Below are 21,527 nucleotides of genomic sequence, written 5' to 3'. Positions count from 1 at the left end.
TTTATTTATTTATTAATTTGGAGAACATTYTCCCTGTGTTTCTATCATGAGGTCCTTAACTCATTGCAGCAAGAAGCATAATGAAAAAGACTAGAGGCAGTTATTTTCAGAACATCTCCTGGCTACCAACTACTCTGTAACTCTAGCATCCTCCAACTTGTCTTAGATTAAGTATAATAGTACAGCTTTCTTCATCTTGGTTTCAGTTTTCAGTACAGTGGCTTGGAGTTTGCCCTAACAAGCAAGTAACATGTATATTCCATTGAAATAAATTGAAGTAAACATACTTTTCTGGTTTTAGCTCAGATGATTCCATGTTGCTTAGCCATTAGTATTTTTGCTTTAAATTTGAAATGAGTTGGCTATTGTTCCCTTAAATCATTAAAAAAAAAAGGTCATTTTTTTCTGATTATTTTTTAGTAGTAAATTCTTGGTTTAGAGGCCTGAGAGGCAGGGACCCAGCTAATCCTGTTATTTTCATTTTCTTTTTTTTTTTTCTGGCTGCAGCTGCACATCTTATATTACCTAAGTGATTTCTACAGGATACTGTTAGAATAGAGTTACAATATACTTGCAAGAAGTCAAAAAGAGCTATAGTTGTACTAAATTTCTTTGGATCGGATATTAAATGAAAGGCCCTTGAAAACTGGGATCCTGACCATTTGTTTCAGATTTTCAAGATGTTTACTGTATATTTGATTATATCAGTTCAGCCCACCTTTCTGCAGACAAGAAGGGTTAACACACCCACACAATTCTGTGTGCCTTCCTTAACTTGAATGGCTTTCTCGGCAGGTTTGCACATGCAAATGTACTGTCTTACCACTTCCAAATTCAGTATGAAAGACAGGACATAGGATGTAGCCAGCATGCATGTAAAAAGTAAGATCTGAAAACAATGGAGCATTTCTTGTAGTTATGCTGAAATTCTGTCTCAATTTGTACATTCAAAGGTAGCCATTGAAATAAACAGATAGGTATGGGAATCTGATTATAGCAAGTATGCTTTTTAAAAAAAAATATTTAGATTAAAATTGAGGTCTTTTCAGCCTGGTGTTAAATATAAATGTCAATATTTTACTTATTTTTTCTTAATGTGTCTCTTTTGTCTATAAAGTCTGATCCACTATATAGTAACATACATTTTATCAGATAACACATGTATGAACATCCCAGTAATCAGTAGAGAAAAAAATGTATTTGAGCAAAAATGGATATTTGACTGAAATGTGTGGCTTTAAGGAAGAAAAAGAAAGTTTTTATTTCATAAGAAAAGTTTTCCTACAAAAGGAAGGAAGCCTACAAGCACAGGCTGAGGAAGCAGGGAGTTAGGTCTCTAACACCAGGATAAACAGAAGGCAGTGAATTGCCTTAAGTTGACAAGTGCCTGAAATTCCTTCATAAAACATAACAAATCTGACTTCTCAAATGGCTTCATTTGCAAATGTCAATATATAATTTCTTTTTTTAAAAAAAAAGGATTAATTAAAGCAATCAGTATTTAATATATTTTGCTGGTTTTTTACTAAAATTACCATTGAATGTCTTAGTTGTAATTAAATACATCTAAAATTTCAGCTTGTTCTGGTTTAATATAATGTATGACATTAGAATTCATTAATATTTTAGTGATGATGTCTCAACCAATCATATGACGTGCAATGTGAATCCCTCATGTCTCAAGATCAAGTCTAAATCTCCTTTGGGTCCTCCTTTTGGTCATGATCGTGACTGCATCTATAAGGTTAATTTCTTTCCACACCAAGAATATTAGAATGAAAAATATTTCCCATCTTCATCTATACAGTCGTTTTTTAGCCTTCACCTAATAGTAATTTTAGTCTCAGGCTCAACAAAACATCCCTGGAAGTATTCCTCACTTGGATGGAGCTCTGAGCAGCCTTTGCTGGAAGGTGTCCCTGCCCATGACTGGGGACTTGAAAGTAGGTGATTTTTGAAGTCACTCCCAACCCAAACCATTCTSTGGTTCTGTGGAAGCTAACAGGGCTGCCGCTGAGGTTGCTCTGTGTTAATTCTGCAAAGCTTTGTTAGACACAAATGATTGCTGAAGGTTTTATACATTTGTCAGCCTGGTCGTTTTATATAGTTCAATCACCTCTAATCTAATGAATCTTTAATTTGTTTTACTATTAAGGGAAAATGACTCATCAGGTGGGAGATTATGGATCACGAGTCTGCATATAAAACTGTCTCTTGATACTGAACACCATGTAAACATTACTGTTCCCTTTAAAAATAATTTCCTATAATAATCATCAAAATGCTGCACGGTTGTTATCCCAAATCAAAGTTGTAGGTTTTTACTGTAGAGTACTATAATATATTTCAACAGGATCTGAAATAATGTTTATTCTTATTTGCAGACTAAGTATGAAACAACTTGAAGGTTGTGAGAAGTTACATTTACTTTCAATCCTGTCGCTTCATTTTTATTTATTTTTCTGAGAAGAAATCTGCATTTACTTGAATGGATAGGGAAATGKAGATGGGACTGATACTTCCAGAGGCTGCTGCAAGCCTCTGACAGAGATGCAGTTCAGATACTGAAGCCTCTGGAGGAAAAGTGCCATTCAGATCTTCTCATTTAGGCCTCTAAGTTTGAGTGGTTTTGTGGTACCCTGATAGACTGCACTTACCAGATAGATACAACCATATAACAGACATATAATGACACCAAAAGAGTGAAGGGAAGGAGGTACTTCCAAGCCTCACCTCTAACATGGAAAGATGTAGTTTTCACAGCCTGTGCTTGCAAGTGCACCCATCCTGAGGCTGCCATGTAACCTTAGAAAACAGTCTATTAAAAGTCCAGCAAATACAAATAGTCTGTTTATACTCCTTAGCTTTTTTTTTTTTTTTCCTTTTTTTTTTTTTAATTGACTAGTGTTACTGCTAATGGAAAACATTCAGAGCACCTAGAGAAAGGTGTGTTTGGGTGAAGAACTGCTCCCTGGGAACCTGGTGTGTTTTTGTGGTGTAACTCTGCATTGGAGCATTATTGTCCCTGTAGAAAACAGCTGCACTTACTCAGCGTGCCTCCTGCTCCCAGCCTGSAGTGTGATGCCACAGCCCTTCAGAAAACCAGAGCTAGTCACTGTTGTCCTCTCCAGAAATATGACAGGTTGTGATTCAATGTCTCCATTAAAGGGCCTGTAAAACCTGTAGGGCTGTAGGCTGAGGCTAGTCTGAAGTTACCAGAGAGCGCACAAGTGACTCTATGAAAAGTTTTCTGCGACATGACATTTTCTACCAGGATTTTCTTCAAATGACTACACAGAGTCAGGTGTTAATACCAGAACCTCAGGTAACTTCTGTTAGGGCTCCAACAGGARCACAACTGCAATGCAGTGCCTGGAATTGCCATGTTCTAAATGATAGACCTGCTCAGAGCTGTATTTAGGGTTCTCTGTATCATGTCAAAGTTCTTTTTTATTGTGTTTTTCCTCAAGTAGTCAGGAGGATAATCCCTCATCCCTCCCTCCCAAGATTATTTACATAATATCTTTTGCAATGACAGATGAGTGACACAAAAAATTCTGTCTTTTAATTTTAAATAAAACCAGTCATTATTTAACAATACTGTAGYGTAGAGAGAACAGCATAAACCATACCAGAGAAGCAGAAAAGTACACAGAATAATTCCAAAACAAATTTTGTTAATTAAATGCAGTACATTAAAATCAGACATCATTATGTTGACGTTTTAGTATTGGTAATGGGGGACCCGGCTATTGATTTTTGCCCAGGCAACTGTCTATTGAATCCACCAGACTTACACTCGGAAAAGTGTAGCCTAATGAATTCTAAGTAGTAATTTCTTTACAAGGCATAAGTTCCTCTGAGAGAAATCTATGAGATTTCTGCAACAACCTGAATGTGAAGAGGCTTTCCAATTCAGAATGATGTAAGTTATTAACCTCACTTGAATGAAGAAGGAAAATAATATTATATTTTGTTTAACCTCTTCAGCTTCAGAATTGCAAAATTATAGGGTTCTGTGAATAGATCAGAGCAGTAAAAGCTTTGAAATTTTCCTCAGCTATCTCATTATGTGAAGCAACATAGTCCTCTCTGAGGGGAGCTACTAGCTGGGATGATCACATAATAAATTCAGATTATAGAAATACTGGATCATTTCATTAAATTTATTATTATATAATTCTAGTTATTGAATGTATTTGTTCTGTTTTCCTGACTCCTTAACATGTGCCCTGAATGAAGTTACAGTGGTATCTGAATCGGCAGCCAGGCAAACTCAACTTTCCCCTAAAGCCTCTCTACTGGAGAAGTTTCTTGAGGGACTCAGATGCTGTGACTTGTAAGAAACTGGAATCTGGGCTATATGAACTATCACAATTCCCACATTCCTTCACTTCTAAGCAGTGGGCAGACATTGACTTGTCCTGTCCACCAGCCTCTTTGTCCGTGCTCCTCTGTGGAGGATGCCAACTGCTTGCCAACAGAGCCCRCAGGGTAGTTCATGTGAGTTCTTCCTAGTCTGCTCCAGGCAGAAATCAGCCAGTTCAGTTTACACCATGTGAAGGGGGGGGTGGGGTCTCAGGTAACTGGTTTCCCCTGAAAGAGTTAGGAAGTTCCTGCACTGCTCTGATGTCTCTGCTCTGAGGCTGAAGCATCTGGCATGGTGAGTATAGTGTGTGAACTGGGCTCAGCAAAGTATTCTGCTGCTTCATGCTTTTATAATCAGTGAAGCAGACTTCATCATCATCAGTTACTGATTTTTCAGGCTGTTCTTGTGCTGGATGAGTTTAAAAAAGCTTCTCATTATGACATGTGGTTTAAAAATAATGAATATTTAGAATTATTTACAAACATGGTCATTTAATTTTAAAGGCACTGCTATATTTGCATTAGCATTACTTTACTAAGAGAGCTTTCTGATTCAAAWCAAGGTTCTGATACTGTTGGTTCCTCTCCACAGTAAGTACTCCTTCTCATTAACTCAAGATTTTTGCTGAGTGCATTGAAAATGAGGAAAAAAAATTTTTAGACCCCATTTTTAATTAAGTAAGAATTCTCACTGAATTCTGTGGACCAAGTATTTAATGCAGAATTAATCTGTTGATCACAAATTTGAAAAAAAATTGTCAAAAGACTGCAGTAATTTCCTTTAATACTATGAAGTTGTAGGACATTACAATCGTATTTTTATAAAATGTTTACAGACAGTAAACTACAGAAATAAATGTTTTAAGAAAGAGTATATTTAGAGCATCACAACCAGTATTTTAATCCTCTTTTTTTTTTTAAACAGAAACATCTTCTGTATTTAAGAAATGACTTCCACAAACATTTACCTTTATGCAGAGATACTAAAATGGGGTTTGATCCATTTCTACTCAGTATTTGTTCCTTCCTTGTCCCACTGTTCATTCAGTGGACAGCTACTGGAGCAAAGGCAACAAGGAAATAGAAGATAGCAAAGCAGCTTGTGGTTCTGMAACATGATCCTTGGTATTGCTGGTATGAGCCACAGCTTCAATTTGCTTTTGAATGTGAGGATAATCTCAACCTGTGACTAATGGAACTCAATAATACATGAGTCAATACCGTGCTGAATACATAGGGTATTTTTTAATTACTGCTTTTGAATACCTTTGTATTTTTACTACCAGTTAGTACTAKGAAAGACAATACATCTACTTGAAAATTTTTAAGTCATCGTAGTAAAATACAGCTTAGTATATACCCTAAACAGTAATTCCTGCCACATGGTAGTGTTTTCCCTTCCTAGTAATTTCCAAGTCATTACACTACTACCAGACTTACTTTTATGAAATTCAGATCCTGAAGATGCTTTTTGCATAATGAAAAAGAAAAATTTAATCCCTACTTTTCTGTAAATACATAGGGCCTATTGGGAGAGAAGTATGGGAACATCCGAATACCAGGGGAAGTTGAGTCAGCAGAATTTGAAATGATCCTGGATGCTGCTGTAGAGGCCAAGCTAGAGACAAGGATTTTAGAAGAGTGGTACTGCAGGGATGAGAATGCAGTGCCACCAACGTATTACCTCAGACCAAAATCTGAAATGCTGAAGAAYTACCAGAATACGGTAAGTCAGTCACCTGCTCACAGTGTTTTYCTCTATCAGTTACAGCAGCAGGCAGTCCCCAAGGCAGTTGCTTYTACAGCCCTGCCCACAYCTRAACAACTGTGCTCCTTTCCCATGCRTRGTGAGGAGAGCAGCTGCCAAACACCAAGGAATATGACTCCTGCATTGGTGCTCTCTCTGATAATAGCCAGAGCAAGTGGAATTTGGTCAGCTGTGACCTGTTAGAGCTGTTAGAGACAGCTGTACAGATTTCCCTTCCCTGAAGTTGTAACATGGAGAACTCAGGCTCTTCTGCTTTGCATTGTGCATTTGCTAGATTTCAATGAACAGAACTTGCAGAGGAAATCCACATTTTTCCTTCTATACACATAGAAGAAAACTCGTAACAGTCAAACACTTAGCACCATTCTGAGTCAGATATCATACTTGTAACATATTAACTGTATTCTAACATAAGATTTTTGAACACTGTTACTTACCATTTTTTAAGCAGCCATTTGTCCTTAATTGATGATAAAAACTGTATCTAGATWATTTCTCAGGGCTCAGTTCTACCCTCCTACACATCCAGCGTMTACCCAAGGACAGATTTTAGTGTACAAAAAATGAAGTCCTAAAAAGAGTTTTCACGTCATTTTGAGTGTGTGCTGTATTATTGGCATTTTTTGTTATTAAASCTTTGTCGTTCCCCTGAAGCTACTGAAACACAGGACTAAGTAAAAAGRTTTTCATAACTTAAAGCTGTAACTTGAAGATGTAACATAGATGTAACATAACTTGAAGATGTAACACAGAGTTACATCTCATAAACTGATATAAAATAATAAAAGATACGCAGCTTTGAACATGTCAAGAGACAGTTRCTAGGGAATTTGTCCTGGAGGCCGTTCTTTTTCCTGTTCCACTTTCCAAGAAAACTGGGGACCCTGAAACATTTCACCTGCAGTAAATAAAGCATAGCTGCTTTAGAGAAACCACCAGCGTGGCACTTGTGAGATACTATCTGAAAGGATTAGTGAATTTATATTAGAATTCTTCTCTGATGACAATAAGATTAGTKTTACTATAGCAATGAATGAATGAATGTAATGTCACATATAATCCTGTATTTTTAAAATGTGGTACCTAATATATGGCASTTGATTACCAGGTACCAGGAACCTCGTTTTAGTTTTGAGATCCAAGTTTAAATTACTATCATTATTTTGTCTCATTAAAGGAGCGATAATTTTAGCAGTATTATTCCTGCTTTATTATTTCAGGCTTGGTCCTCAGAACCCTTTTCCTATAAAGGTGTTATTGACCTCATTCTTGAAAAATATTGCATTAGTTGCCTGCACTAGGGATTTAGAAAATATTCCAGGGAGCTAACTCTTAACATTTTTTAATGGAATACATTATGATCAGTATAAAACATTTAATTTTTATTTATTTTTTATTAGTGTTTGTGTTTCTCTGTTACCATGCTGTTTTTTACCTTGGGTATTAGCCTTCTGCTTTCTGAAGTTGTACATGCGATGTATTACACCTTCTTTTTAATTATGGATGTTTTTGAAAGATGGAATCTTCTTCAAATTCCATGAATGAGAACAAATGGCAAGATGTATCAGAAGAGATTAAGAAGATTTTTAAGACTGCTGTGAAATTGCTGTATGAGAAAGGAAAAATGAAACACAGCCAAGCAAAGAGATATCTGTCCTCTGGTAAAGTTCACACTAACAACTTCTATGCATTCATTTATTGTCTTTTCTGTCAACCTTTCCACAAACATGAAAATATATTTCTATTGGCATTTCTCATATAATTAAAGGCGGGAAAAAAGGGGGGTTGTCTTTGCTTGAGACTAAAACCTGTACAAAAGCACCCAGCAAATTCTTCTGTGTTTTTTACAGAGAACAAATGCAATCAAGAGTCTGCTTGTTGGGGGTAGGGCATGTTCTTGAACTGTTTATAAAGAAAAGTTAAAAGAGACTCTGTGTTCTTTTTCATCCCTAGCTATTGAAGATGAACTTGATTTTGCCTTGGGTAAACAAACACCAGCTTTCCTAAAGAAGTGTGTTTGCTACATTCGGAAAATTGCCAACATCGAGCGTTTTGTTAAAATTCCAGAGATGGGAAAATACATGGACGTGGTACATACAGCTGGGAAGTTTCTTCGAGATCCTGAAGCCCATGAGAAACTGATCAAGCTCAGGGACGAATTCATTCCTACCATTGTCGCATCATCCAATCTGAGAGTGTACACATCTGTCACTCACTGCGACATGAAACTGGGTTACTCCCAAGAAGTCGAGAGCCATTACATTGAAGGACTTGGTAAACAATTCTATGAAGATATGATTGATATAATCCAAGCTACAGTGCAGCAGAATTTTGACACGGAGACAGATGTGCTGTACGATGAAGTTCTTCAACACTCATCACTATGTAAAACATACTCCAATTGTTATGAATATAGAAGTGACGCATTAAACATAGTTCACAAATACGTTTTACCTAGAAAATTAGGACACATTAACCCTCTTATCATATATGGAGGACCGTGCACAGGGAAGACTCTTTTGTTAGCTGAAGCAGCGAGGAAGGTAAATAAATACCTTACATAACAAGGTCACGTTGAAAGCATTAATGTTTGTAAAGGCCAACTTAGTTTTATTCTTTCTGTTCTCAGTGGATCTGTCAGTCCTCAATATATAAAATAAAAACAATTGAATGTATATTCAACCTATTATTGTACACATACGCAGAAAAAATACTTGCCTTACAATAATAACGTATCTATATCATCTGCTTAGCCAAAACAAATGTAGTTTATGAAAACTCTTAGAAGTATAATAGAAATCAATATATTTTGAATTAACAATGTGTGTTTTAGAATGATCTCTTTCCTTCTTGTTCTTATGAAGCCCTATGAATCCACAACCRTCTAAGCATCTTATGTTGGTTTTAGTTTTAAACACAAATGCAGTATGTCTTTCTGAGTCATGCCATCTCATGTTCTCATCAGAAATTGTTCCAGAATTATTCTACTACACTGGCTACAAATCTATATACTGTTTAAGTCATTGAGCAGAGTACCACAGGGAAATGAATGAAACACTTTGTGCAAGGCAGGACAAGATGCAGAAAAAGACCAAGCTGGCATCACCAGGCCTAATTCTCCAGCTGGAAGTCACAACTTTGAGTTCCCRGCAGGGTGGTCAGAGAAGTTAGCAGAGTGAGCTGGGAAACAGCCATATCAGCCAGGAGAAAACAGAAAAGGGAACAATAGTGTTTAAAATCCCATTATCCCCTTCCTGTGTAGTTACATTCGCTGTGTATATAAAATTGGGATTTGCTACTCAAGATCTCGTTTCATATCTTAGTACATAAGTCAMCCTAAAGACTCTGGTTCTGCTTTTCTTTTAAAATACTGTAATTAAAGTGAGGTGTAGAGATGCAGAACCAAATGTGTTAACCTGCACAGACTGGGCAGATTCAAAGAAGTCACATTTCTCACTGGCCTGGAGTGCTCTAACCAAAAGAACTTTGGGAGATAGATACTTTTTCCTTCATGTGGCAGTGTTTTAGAGTAAAAGTCACAGGTACATCATAGCAATGTATAGTTCTATGGATCAGGGATCAAGGTAACCAGCTGGTTAATGGCAACCTGTACTCTGATCCATGTCCTTTAGAGTCATGCCTTGATACTCAGTCAGAATCGATGCTRAACAGGTTTAGGTGGCAGGCTGGTGTGCCTGCCCAAGGATGACATTGCATAGTATCCAAGGAAGTTTATTTATAAGAGACTCTACCTGCTTAATTTCAGAATTGAGACTAAGATTTTGCAAAGAGTACCCTGGRATTTACAGAGTACATTCTAGTCATGTCCCCTTTGTTGTAAGCCTTTTTGTGGAGCTCAGTCTTAGTGTTTTGGCGCATTACCTGTGCTAAACAAAGATTATATATGATGTTAATTTTATTCATATTAAGGTGCACMCACCTTGAACTCTGCCAGTGTTAAGTGCTTCTTTTCAACCAGTAAATATTTTAAAATGTTCATATATTGACTGTCACTATTTATAAACTCTCTTGCTGTGCTTCATTGAGATATAAACTAAGTTATGCTCTATATTCTAGGCCTATTCCTGGTTGCAAGAAGAGATGGGACCAGATTCTGACCCCGTGGTAGTTATAAGATTTTTGGGATCCACTGAAACAAGTACAGACCTGAAGAATATACTTCAAAGCATTTGTGAACAACTAGCAGTCAACTATCGTTGCCTCATACAAAGTTATCCAAAAAAGATTCATGACCTTCGTGACTTGTTCATAAATCTCTTGAATGAGTCTTCATTTCACAGGCCTCTGGTGATAATATTTGATGCTTTAGAACAGCTAACAGATAGTGATGATGGTAGGAAGCTCTGGTGGCTTCCCATTCATCTTCCACGTTCAGTACGGATAATTTTGTCAACACTGCCAAACAAGTATGGGATCTTGCAAAAACTGAGGTGCCTTATTCATGAAGAAAGCAACTRTATTGAATTGACTGCAAGGGACAGAAAGATGTGTAGTCAAGTACTGAAACATCAGCTGCTGCGAGTTAAAAGGAAAGTAACATCAGGGCAACAAATCTATGTCAATGAGGCATTCTCCAAGTGCACACTGCCCATGTTTGTGAACTTAACCTTCAGAGAGGTCAGGAACTGGAGATCTCATAAGGATGTGGATGAGTCCTCCCTCTGTGTCACTGTCCATGAAAGCATAGAGCAGTTGTTTTGGTCACTGGAAAACAAGTGTGGATCAAGACTTTTGTCAAGAGCACTTGGGTACATCACTATGTCCAAATCTGGCCTGAGTGAAATGGAACTGGAGGATATTTTAGCCCTTGACAACAGTGTTATGTATGAACTTAATGAGAGTGTCAGAGAGAGTAACCCACTGAGAATTCCATACATATACATTGCAAGACTTAAGGAGGGCTTGCAGGGCTATTTAATAGAGCGACAGGTGAAAAATGTAACGCTGCTTCTTTGGGCAAACAGGCACTTGCAACTAATTGCTCAGAAATTGTACCTGCACAATGAAGAAGACTTGCGTGAAATGCACACAGTCATGGCAGAGTATTTCCTTGGTGTTTGGTCAGGTGGACGAAGAAAACCTTTTTACAGCAATGACCAATATCTGAGTGGTTGTTCTGGCCGTGACAGTAGAGGTCTGAACGAGGATGAAAAGCGTGCCATGGACCAGGCTGCTTTTGACAGGCAGGCACCAGATCAGCCATGGGTCTTTCAGTGTAATCCATTGGAACCTGATATCTTTTTCATCAATCACAGAAAAATGACAGAGCTTATTCATCACTTAACAAGATGTGGAAGAACTGATGATCTTCTGTACGGAGTCATTATGAACTTCAGCTGGCTGTACACCATGATTAGAATAGGGCAGTTTGATAAAGCCATTTCTGACATTGARCTGGCTTACACTTACTCTCAAGAAAAGGAGCTGAAATTCCTGGCCAGTACCCTCCGCAGTATAAAGGTCAAAGTAGTAAAATACCCAGGTTCTCTCTCTGCTGAATTGCAGCAGAGGCTTCTCCCAGTAGTAAGTTCATTGCCAAAACTGAGACATCTTCTCTTAGAATGTGACAAGGATGGACCCAAGTACTGCTCTATTGTCCCTTTGCATTCCTCCATGGATGTGACCTACAGCCCGGAGCGCCTACCGCTGTCATCCAGCTGCATGCATGTCACTGAGATTTTGCCCACATTTAATCCCAGCACAATTATTGCTGCTTTAGAAAATGGCTCCATTAGCACTTGGGATGTAGAAACCCGCCAGTTACTAAGGCAAATTACAACRGCTCCGTCTGTTATCTTAGGGATGAAGCTTACTAGGGATGAAAAGTACCTTGTAGTGGCTACAACAAACAACACTCTTTTGATATATGATAAYATAAATTCCTGTCTTCTGACCGAGTTGGAAATTAAGGGGTCAAAACACTGTGGAATTGCAGGGGGCTCCAGTTTTATAAATGGATTTACAATAGCAGTGAACCATGCGCTTGCTTGGCTGGAGGCCAGTAAAGATGTTACTGTAATAGATCTGCGTTATGGTTGGCCTCTCTATCACTTCCACTGCTGGTACGAAGTGACCTGTGTGCAGTGTTCTCCCGATGGAGTTTATGCATTCTGTGGACAGTATTTGAACACCGCGACCATTTTCCACTTGGGCAGTGGAGAGAAGCTGGCAACCGTGACCTCTGAATTTTCAAGTGGATTTGTGAAATTCCTTCTCATTTTGGACAGAGCCCAAGAAATGGTGATGGTGGACAGTGAGGGTAGCCTCTCTGTTTGGAATACAGAAGATATTGCAAATCCCCAGCTTACAGATGACTTTGACTGCAGAAGAGAAGACAGCGAAGTTGTCAGCATAGAACTTTCTGAAGACCAAAGTGCAATTTTAATTTGTAAGGCTCTCAGCATCGAACTTCTTGACACTCGTGTGTGGAAGRTAGCTGAAAAGTTTAGAGCTAAACACAATGAGCGCTTTATATCTGCTGTGTTGTCCAAAAATGGTAACTGTATAATTGCTTCAATGGAAAATACCTCAGCCATTTTTGTCTGGAGAAGAGATACGGGGCAGTGTATGGCAAGCTTACAGGAAATCTCAGGAACTATAGTCAGGCTAATTAAATCAAATCATCATAACATGCTGCTATCCTTATCCACCAGTGGTGTCCTTTCTATCTGGGATATAGATATCATAACTGCTATGTCCAATATTGACAAATCTGGCAAACCTATCCAAAGACTGGTGTTGCCAGCCAGAGGTGAATTAATATACACATTGGATGGGTCAGATTCTGTCCATAAGTGGAACTTCAGCACTGGATTTATTGAAGCTGTGTTCAAGCATGAAGGTATTGTTGAAAACTGTGTGCTGACCTCTTCTGGAGAGATAATGGTTACATCAGATGATAAATGCAGCCAGTATGTGTGGCACACTGTTAGTGGTGAAAATATCTTTCGCATTAATGGACAAAAAATCTCAGAGCTAATGATTACTCATAATGATCAGTTTGTAGTCTCTCTCTGCGAGCAAAACGCATCCAGAGTTTGGCGACTGGCTACAGGACATAGGGTTTGCAATATTTTAGTTGCCTTACAGAATGCATTTATAACAACTGCAAACACATTTGTAGTCGGAATGGCAAAGAACAAGGTGTTGGCAGTGAGTCTCTGGACAGGCAGTATAACAAAGAAGTTTTGCTGTGATGATGGTGCAAGCATCGTGGATATTAAGTTGATACCAGACTGCCCAGATATTATAGTATTTATAACCTCTACTGAAACCGTGAACATCTGGAGCCTAACAGAGGAAGCGATCTGCAGACGTGTACAATTGCCTACCAATTTCTTAAAAAAATTGGAAGACTTTGAAATATCTCCAAATGGGAAGCTAGGAATTATAACCCGTGGTGATGAGAACATCAATGTGCTTGATTTACACAGTGGAAAACTTCGTGTGCTTCACGCTCCAGGTGTCATCTGGCGGCAGAGGCTGTCTCGTGATGGCCGCTACCTGGTGTACATTTGTTGTCGTGGGGAAGAAGATGATGACAGTGGTGCAGTCTCCAGTTTAATTGTAATGAGGCTAGCAGATGGCAAAAACATCGGTGCCTGTTCTCTTTATAAAACTCCCACTTTCCTTGCACTCTCCCAGAGACATTTAAACATTATTATCGGATTTGATGATGGAAGTATAGGTACTTACACTGTAGTGGATCGAGTTGATGCTGCACTGAAAATCAAAATTGCTACTTCAAACAGCCGTCAGATTTTCAACAACACAACTCAAGTGATTAGGCCAAAATGCCACAATTATAGTTTCAAAGTGACTGCAGACTGCATTTGGAGGGAATCAACAGAAGTATTTGCAAGGGATAGCCCCATTACAGTTACAGAGCCTGAGGTGAGTGAAGCAACACCAACCAAAAAACACAACTATTGCTATGAGAAAGTATGCTCAGCCATAGATTGCAGACACAGTTTTGCCTCTGACAATTGAGTAACCATCWGGGCAAGCTTGTCTGAATGGTACACTTGCTTAGATATGTCTTCAGAATTGATGTAAAAATCAGTGCATTTCTTGGAGGGCAGATAGAAACAGCAGAGGGCAGACCCGCTGTTTTTTCCTGTCTGACATTTATGTAAACATAAAAGCAAACATAAAGCAAATGGGCTGCAGGGTTTTTTTTTCATTTCGGAATACAAGGTTCAGTCCAGARTTTCACCAGGGCCTTGATTAAAAATTTCTAGCAATACTATCAAAATTGTTATGCTATTACAGAAGTTAGGTGATCGTATCTGTGGTTGACAGACTGTTTTAACTAGAACTAAAGCTCTAAGTGACTGGTGAGAAGTCAGACCACTATTTTATAWTCCAAGTCACCTAAAAGGGTCTATAGCTAACAGTCAACTTTATACCCACTTGCAAAAATGTGTTTTACTGCTTGATGGTGCAATGACAAGATGTCACCTGCCAACCTGGAACACTTGATACATTCCATCATCATTTTAAAAATACGTACTTTTATGTTTCTTTTTAATTGGGATTAATCTTTGAGTTGAAAGGGGTAGGTGCCAGCAGCTGCTAACATGTCAGCATGTAAGGCRACAAGTATTAGTTCACCTTAATGTGAGACAACAAGTATTGGTTCACCTTAATGAATGCACTGAGAGCTTTTTTTTTTAAATTGCATGCAGGGATTTCAGGTTTCTGTATTGTGATAAAAATTATTAAAATCCTAGGTTCTAAAGGAAGTATAGGGATTGGGTTTTTTTTTTTTTTAATTTGGGGAATTTTTTCGTCTTCACAGTGTGTATTAGTACAGGTCGTAATGAAAATTTTTCAAAGAAGAAGGGCGTTACTAAGGAACCCTTAAACACATTAATTTCTTTATGTTAAAAGGTTGCTATCCATTTTATTGTAAGCAAGTCTAAAGTATCTCCTATGTCTCCAAAGTAATCTTAGTGGTTTTCAGACATGCCATGTATTAGTCCTTATAAGATTTGCCTCCTTAGTATAGTTTCTGTTCCCTCCCATGATAGATACAAATCAAATGACCAAACACTCTGGGACTGTTTGTATATCTGCTGAGATACTCCACTAAATGTGAAGGCTGTCCAGAGGTCCTTTACTAGTCCAATTTGTAATRGGTTTTTTCTACTTTCACATACTTCAAAGCTTCACTTTCTGCTTTAGAAACTGCTCTGAGCCTTTTGTACAGTTTTACCAGTTTCAAAGCAGAAATTGTGAAATAATGACAAATGCTGAAAAAAAATGCATTTTCCCAAGCAAAAATGTATACTGAACAACATYTGAAAGGATAAAAAATTTTCCCCTACTTATGTATCTTAAAGATGGCACACCTATGGAAACACTTTCAAATTATTTAAACAGAATAATCTTATTTTTTAAATCAAAATTCCATGTCACAAGTTTCCAAGAAATGAATGCTAAGCTAGAACTTAATGTAGTGTGTGAATGTTCAATGTACAAGCCAATATAGTATATTAAGTGACTTGAATGATTTTTCCTAACTTGTTTGCAACTAATAGATCATATTGAATGTTTTTATGTAAACTTTGTATTGTTGGGAAAAYCTACCCAATCAGAGATTTATATTTTCATAAATGTCAAATTTAGTTAAATTTTGTTACAGAGTTGTTAAATTAGAAATCTATTACAGTCTTCAAACAAATATACAGTCTTGTGTATGCATTGTTTGTACTAATAAACTATGGAAGCAGATTTGTGTGTGTCCCTTAATTTCATGGAAATTCCACTCTGGCAGATGGGCAAAAGGCCTTCATGGCTACTTTGGCCCATATATAAATAATGTTTAAGGACAGTATTAATAAGGAAAAATTCCTGTATTTTTCCCATTTCAGATAACTNAAAAAAAAAACAAACTAAAACCACCATGCTTATGTGATGTTTATGACTAGATTGCATACTGCCAGTATGCAAATCAACAGATATGAAGACTTGTGTTACCAGCCCCGTAAAAAGAGGGACCTGAAACCCCAGACCCTTTCAGACCTGTGCAGATATGGGAAGAGGCTGAGGGAACCACAGTTCCCAGGATCCTGTACCAAAAGCAGGCAACCTCCACCTTCTTTCAAGCATAGCGCATGACTTGTACATTTTGGCCTTGAATTTCCTGTCCATAACCTGYGTAATATTGGAAAGTTAGTTYTTTCAATATCTTCCATCTGCCAGGAGAGTGGCTCACTTTGGGTGGTAATGGACTGTAATACAATCACAGMATCATAGAATATTATGATTTGGAAGGGACCCCCCCAGGGACCATCAAGTCCAACTCTTAGCCTTGCACAAGTCACCTCGAAAAATCACACTTTGTGCCTAACCAATCTCACTCAGCTTTTCCAGCTTTCTGAATCAATTTTTCAGGGGTCAGACTCCTCCCACTGAGCCTAAGAAGCAGCCACGGGGTTCTGAATCACTTCAGGCTGCTGATACTTGCTACTGCAAGAGTGCTCCACAGCCTTTAAAAAATCTGTCCCCGAGTGTGTCTATCCAGTGGTACTGAGACAAAGTGGCTTCTCCAATAATGWGCCATCCAAATACCAAGTGCTGTTCTATCCCTGCAGAGGAACAGAGCAATTTACTTTTTCTTGAGGAGCRCTATTTCATCTCTAGAACAAAGCTTTCATTTATTCCTTAGATAAAGTGCATCTGTAAAGAAGCTTAGATGGGGTCTGTATTTTCTAACRCAGAAGATTCTAGGAAAAGGCTGTAGCTGCAAGAAGGCTTTAACAGGGAATTAGCCGGAAATTCTTTGGCAGACAAAGGTAAGCCRGAGGTCAGCTAGAAAAAATATTTTTATCAGTCATTTCCTTTGCACCGCAGCTGGGGAATGCACGGCCCGTGACTTCATTTCAAACAGCCTGTGGCCATTCGACTTTTTTTCACATTATTATCAGATAACATCAAAATGTGAGTTAACATGTAGCCTGGAAAAGTTTGCATTCAGAAGGCATTCAGGTTTCAGTGGCTCCCCAGCCCTGATTTCTCCATGATACACACTCAAGCCTTCTACCTGCAGAAACAGAAGTTTTAGACCTGCAAAGAGAAATTAAAGCAAATATTGATTGCTAAAATGAGGTTCATAGGCAGAGGGGACTGTTTCAGCTTGAAATCCTAAGGGTTTGCTCTTTGTCAAAAACAATATATGTGTCTGTATGATACATCTTGAAATGGTTCTTCTGGGGCCTTTTATAAAGCTGTTAACAATCTGCATTGTTTCATTATGTTGATTAAAGATTTAAAAATACCTCTTTTAACATAAATGTTAAGACTGCAAAAGGACAGACTTCTGAAATCCGTTTTYATTTCTTCTAATTTTGAAGCCAAAGACATTCTTCATGCATTCTTCTTTTACCTAATAAAATCGATCATGTAATCATCCAAATGTGGACTAGGGCCTCTGGTTAGGTTTCATTAACAAGGGTTTGTAACCAAGAAGCATTATAAAGTGTTTATGCTACAAATATAACCTATTTCAAGTTCTTGTAGGCTATTATGGACATTATCTCTTCCTAGATCATCACATTGATGCAGGGACACCACTGAGCTACATTTTTTCCTGTGGGTTACCTTCCAGCCTGGTTAAAGAACAGCATTCCTTGAATTTTGGAGATAAGTCTCCTGACTTTTATGACATGAACTGATGCACTTAGTGTGTGTCCAATTCACAATTGTAATTCACAATTTCAACAGGAAGGACAAAGGCTGCAGGAATAGTCATCCTTCCCAAGGCAGGATGAGATTTTATCATGTGTTTCTCCAGAAGGGGCAGTTTGCACCACCACCCTTCTGTGAAAAAAGTTCTCTTTGGCTATYAAGGACAAGCTGTACCGTGCTAAATTCACTTGAAAACAGAGGCCAATAAGAAGAGTGAGGGAATGTTTCCTCAAGATGTACAGTTCAGTATAAGGCGCTCTTAAAATCACACGTTTCCCCAAGTGACTTTAAAATCTGTCCCTACCAAGCTCTTCTCTGTGCCTCTGCTGTCCCATCGTCCCAGACCCATGCTGCTCCTGCTCACCAGGGTGGGTGATGCTTCCATCCCAATTCAGCACAGCCCCTGACGTATTCCCACCATGGTACSCTCCATTTACAACTCCTGCTCTTTTGGTAGCTCAGTGATCTYCTCTCCAGGCTCAGCAAGGAATATACAAAAATGGATTTCAGGCATGTTCACATGTTCCCGCTGTCAGAGCTTTCACCACATAATACTGTATAAATAAAATCCTACTGCTCTCCYACTACATCTCTAATTCTGCAGGCATTTCAGTGCATGTGAGAAAGCTTCTAGACTGAAATAGATCTAGTCAGCATATTTAAAGTGAAATACRCAGAATTGCAAGGTGAGAAATGAAGCAAAAATCCAGACAGGCTGCAGCATAGATGAAAACAGAATATCCCCAAAGCAACTGGATAGTTTGATGCCATTTGTCTACATTATCCCATTGCTTGCTAGCAAATTGCCTAGCACTTCCCACAGTGATAGCACACTAACAATAGCATATGAAGTCACAAAGTTAAYCTTTTAGGCTGCAATTTTTCGAGGCAGCCTTCTATCTCAGCAGGAACATTCTCCAGAAAACCTCAGCTAAAAAACAGACGGCTGAGGTACAAGAATGAGATTACAGGAAAAAGAGGATTTCTGCAGGCTGAATGTGTCTCAACTACTTTTCCTTTGAAAAAAGTGTCACACCCGTGTTTTTGAACAAGYACTATGGATTGGTGAGACAAACAATCGTTTTCCTGCAGGACACACYTGTGAAAACCTATCAGGCAATCAACCCAAAAAGACCCCATCAGTTTGCACATACTCATAGAAAACGAAAGGTTCAGAAGCACAGCACGGCTGGAATTGCAGGAGCTGGGGCAGAACTTCAGTAGTACTATGGAARTACCAGATGTTGGTTCGAGAAATCTCCAGAATGAACAGTCTGCAGAACAACAAAAAATACAGCAGCCCAAGAAAGGGTCTGAAAAGGATGCCAAGTATCAGAAGGGGGAATGCAACCTCACTGCGTTTGCTGTAAGTCGGGTCCAAGTACACGTTGTGCACAGCGTCAGATCCGTGCTGCATCTAAACTGCCTSCATCTCCCGCCTGCCTCCGCTTATCTCACAACCTGGGGATATGCTAGCCTGGCAATTCTTTACTTACTGACCAGAGAGCCTTTGGAGAGTTTAGTGAAGGATTTGTACCAACAAACTTCCTGGCTCTTGAAGTCCATTTTCAGCTAACACTAATCGTTTGCAGAAGAAAAATATTTAAAATGTGCCAAAGAACTGTTGCAAAGCTTTGCAGCACGCTAGCTCATAGCCTGCAAATATACTTGGTCTTTACGTTATGACATATTTCTCTGCTTAAAATAAGAATATTCGAAGCAGATTTTATTAATTTCTTTGCTGGCACAGGACGTTTCACCCCCTCTGCGTGCTGGCTCCTGCAGCGAGAGGCTGGGGCCAGGCGGCGCATCTGAGTCCCTGTTCCCMGGAACGGGACCTGCCTGGCCCAGCCCACTGCTGCCGTGAGTTTGACAGCCTCAGCTCCAGCTCACTGCAGAGTATACGAGGAGAAGTGCAACAGGGCAAACCTAGCCCATGGTGATTTTAGAAGAATAATTTGCATGAGAAAGGTAAGCAGAAATCCAGCGCTCGGCTTCCACAGGGAAGGCAAGGAAGGCAGCTGTTAAATCCGGCATTACAGAGAGTGGGAACAGCACGCCTACTCATTACAGCAGTGAAACTTCATAGAAGTGTTTCCATGAGGCATAAAACCTAAAAAAAAAAAAAAAAAAAAAAAACCAAAAAAAAAAACCAAACAAACAAAACAAAAAAAAACAACAAAAGCACCCCAAACAAACAAAAACACCAAAAAAAGCCCCACACCAAAGAAGGGATTTAGTTGTACTGTTGAGAAGGCTTTGTTAGCCCCACTTTGCAGCCCCCCCCCCCAGCTGTGACACAGGCACTTAGATGACGGAGTCACRCTATCTTAGTGTCAGTTCTTTCCAGGAGGCTTGTTTTACAGTTTCCAGGTACATCGACATATGTTAAAGATCACACATGACCCAGGTGCTTGCCTAAGTTAAATCTCTCCTCCGGCACAGGGAAAAGTCTCCTAACTTATTGTGGCAACAGAACATCTTTCATATCACTTCTGGAAACACTACACTCAAATCAAAATGACTCCAAGAAAGCCAGCAGCTTTCACAGGTAAATGTGACTCAATGCCTGCAAAAACACCTTAGAGCTGAATTTCTSTGTAGAGAATCACACAAAACAGGGGGGAATAACCATCATTGCCAGGCAACATGGAACAGAGGAACTTTCTGCCAAATTCCTCCAGCACTGTTTGTGATATGGGGAGATTTACTTTTAAGAATATGCAAATGGCAGCATGACTACACTGAGAGGCTCAGACTTTGTTGTGGTGGTTGTAACTGTCCCGGAGGAAAGGGATTATTTGGCACGTGTTCTTCTGCTTCTCCTTTTATTAACCCTGACCAGAAAACGGTGAGTTCAATCAGGTTTTTATGCAGCTTGCAGGTAAAGGGTTACAGATTCTAGGAAGTATTAAATGCAAACTTTAAAGGATTTTATTTTCATCTACAGTCACATGATGCCTTAATACCCAATGACACTAACTACAGTGTCTCATTAAGAGGTCATGCAAACTCCCAAGCTAAACAAGGCATTCTTACATATTTAACATTCAAATGCAGAAGCCAAGCTAAGCCATGGAAGATTGTAATCAGGAAAAGCTATACTTCCTGATCCACACAAAAGCTACAGGTAGGAAAATTTCTTCTTCTTTTAAACTTGTAACATTGTGCTTTCTAGACAAACTGTTTATAGGGCATATTTTGTACTGTCTTTCTTTTGTACTTTTCAAAATAGTCTAAGAACATTATCCTGAAAATATCTAATCTCACTTGTTTCACCTGTTGTAGGGTCAGGATTGTTTTTGCACTCAGAAATACAGTTGGCTCAGTGGAAATCCAGAGAAAACCRTTTTTAAGCCAAATCTATTTCAAAAGCAGTATTTTTAAAGATCTCTTAGATCTTGAAATGGTTGTGTTGGAGTATGTGGAGTGAAGGGAGAGTTAATATGTCTTTGATGTCTAAAATGAAGGGATTTAGAACTCTTCTAACTTCCTTATATCATGAATTGCACATTGTTTCAGTCACACTAATCTGAGTGTATTTAAGGGATTTGGMTTCCTCACTGAACTTGCATGATTTCTAAATTCCCCTCCTAGAATTCAGTACATTTAAAAATAAAATCTTAGAGCAAATGAAAGACAGATGGGGAGTACTACAGCGCTCCATAAAAGGAAAAAA

At 38.7% G+C, this 21,527-nt stretch overlaps 2 protein-coding genes across 2 annotated transcripts in view; both read left to right on the top strand.

Annotated features, from left to right (window-relative positions):
- The window catches only part of NWD2 (NACHT and WD repeat domain containing 2), a 51,621-nt gene extending 35,694 nt beyond the window's left edge, over positions 1-15,927 (top strand). The window contains exons 4-7 of the mRNA XM_057371669.1: positions 5,891-6,094; positions 7,653-7,797; positions 8,090-8,679; positions 10,214-15,927. Of these exons, the coding sequence (XP_057227652.1) occupies positions 5,891-6,094; positions 7,653-7,797; positions 8,090-8,679; positions 10,214-14,146 (4,872 nt within the window). The 3' untranslated portion in view covers positions 14,147-15,927. The remainder of the gene's footprint in view (positions 1-5,890; positions 6,095-7,652; positions 7,798-8,089; positions 8,680-10,213) is intronic.
- A 4,814-nt stretch (positions 15,928-20,741) lies between these two features.
- Positions 20,742-21,527, top strand: part of CUNH4orf19 (chromosome unknown C4orf19 homolog) — a 40,718-nt gene continuing 39,932 nt past the window's right edge. Inside the window, exon 1 of the mRNA XM_057371668.1 lies at positions 20,742-20,978. The gene's annotated coding sequence lies outside the window, so the exon portion shown is untranslated. The remainder of the gene's footprint in view (positions 20,979-21,527) is intronic.

This window comes from Malurus melanocephalus, unplaced genomic scaffold (genome assembly GCF_030028575.1).
Source record: "Malurus melanocephalus ecotype Western Australia unplaced genomic scaffold, MMel_1.1 scaffold_151, whole genome shotgun sequence".
Lineage (NCBI taxonomy): Eukaryota > Metazoa > Chordata > Aves > Passeriformes > Maluridae > Malurus > Malurus melanocephalus.
This window is presented reverse-complemented; position numbering and strand designations above follow the sequence as displayed.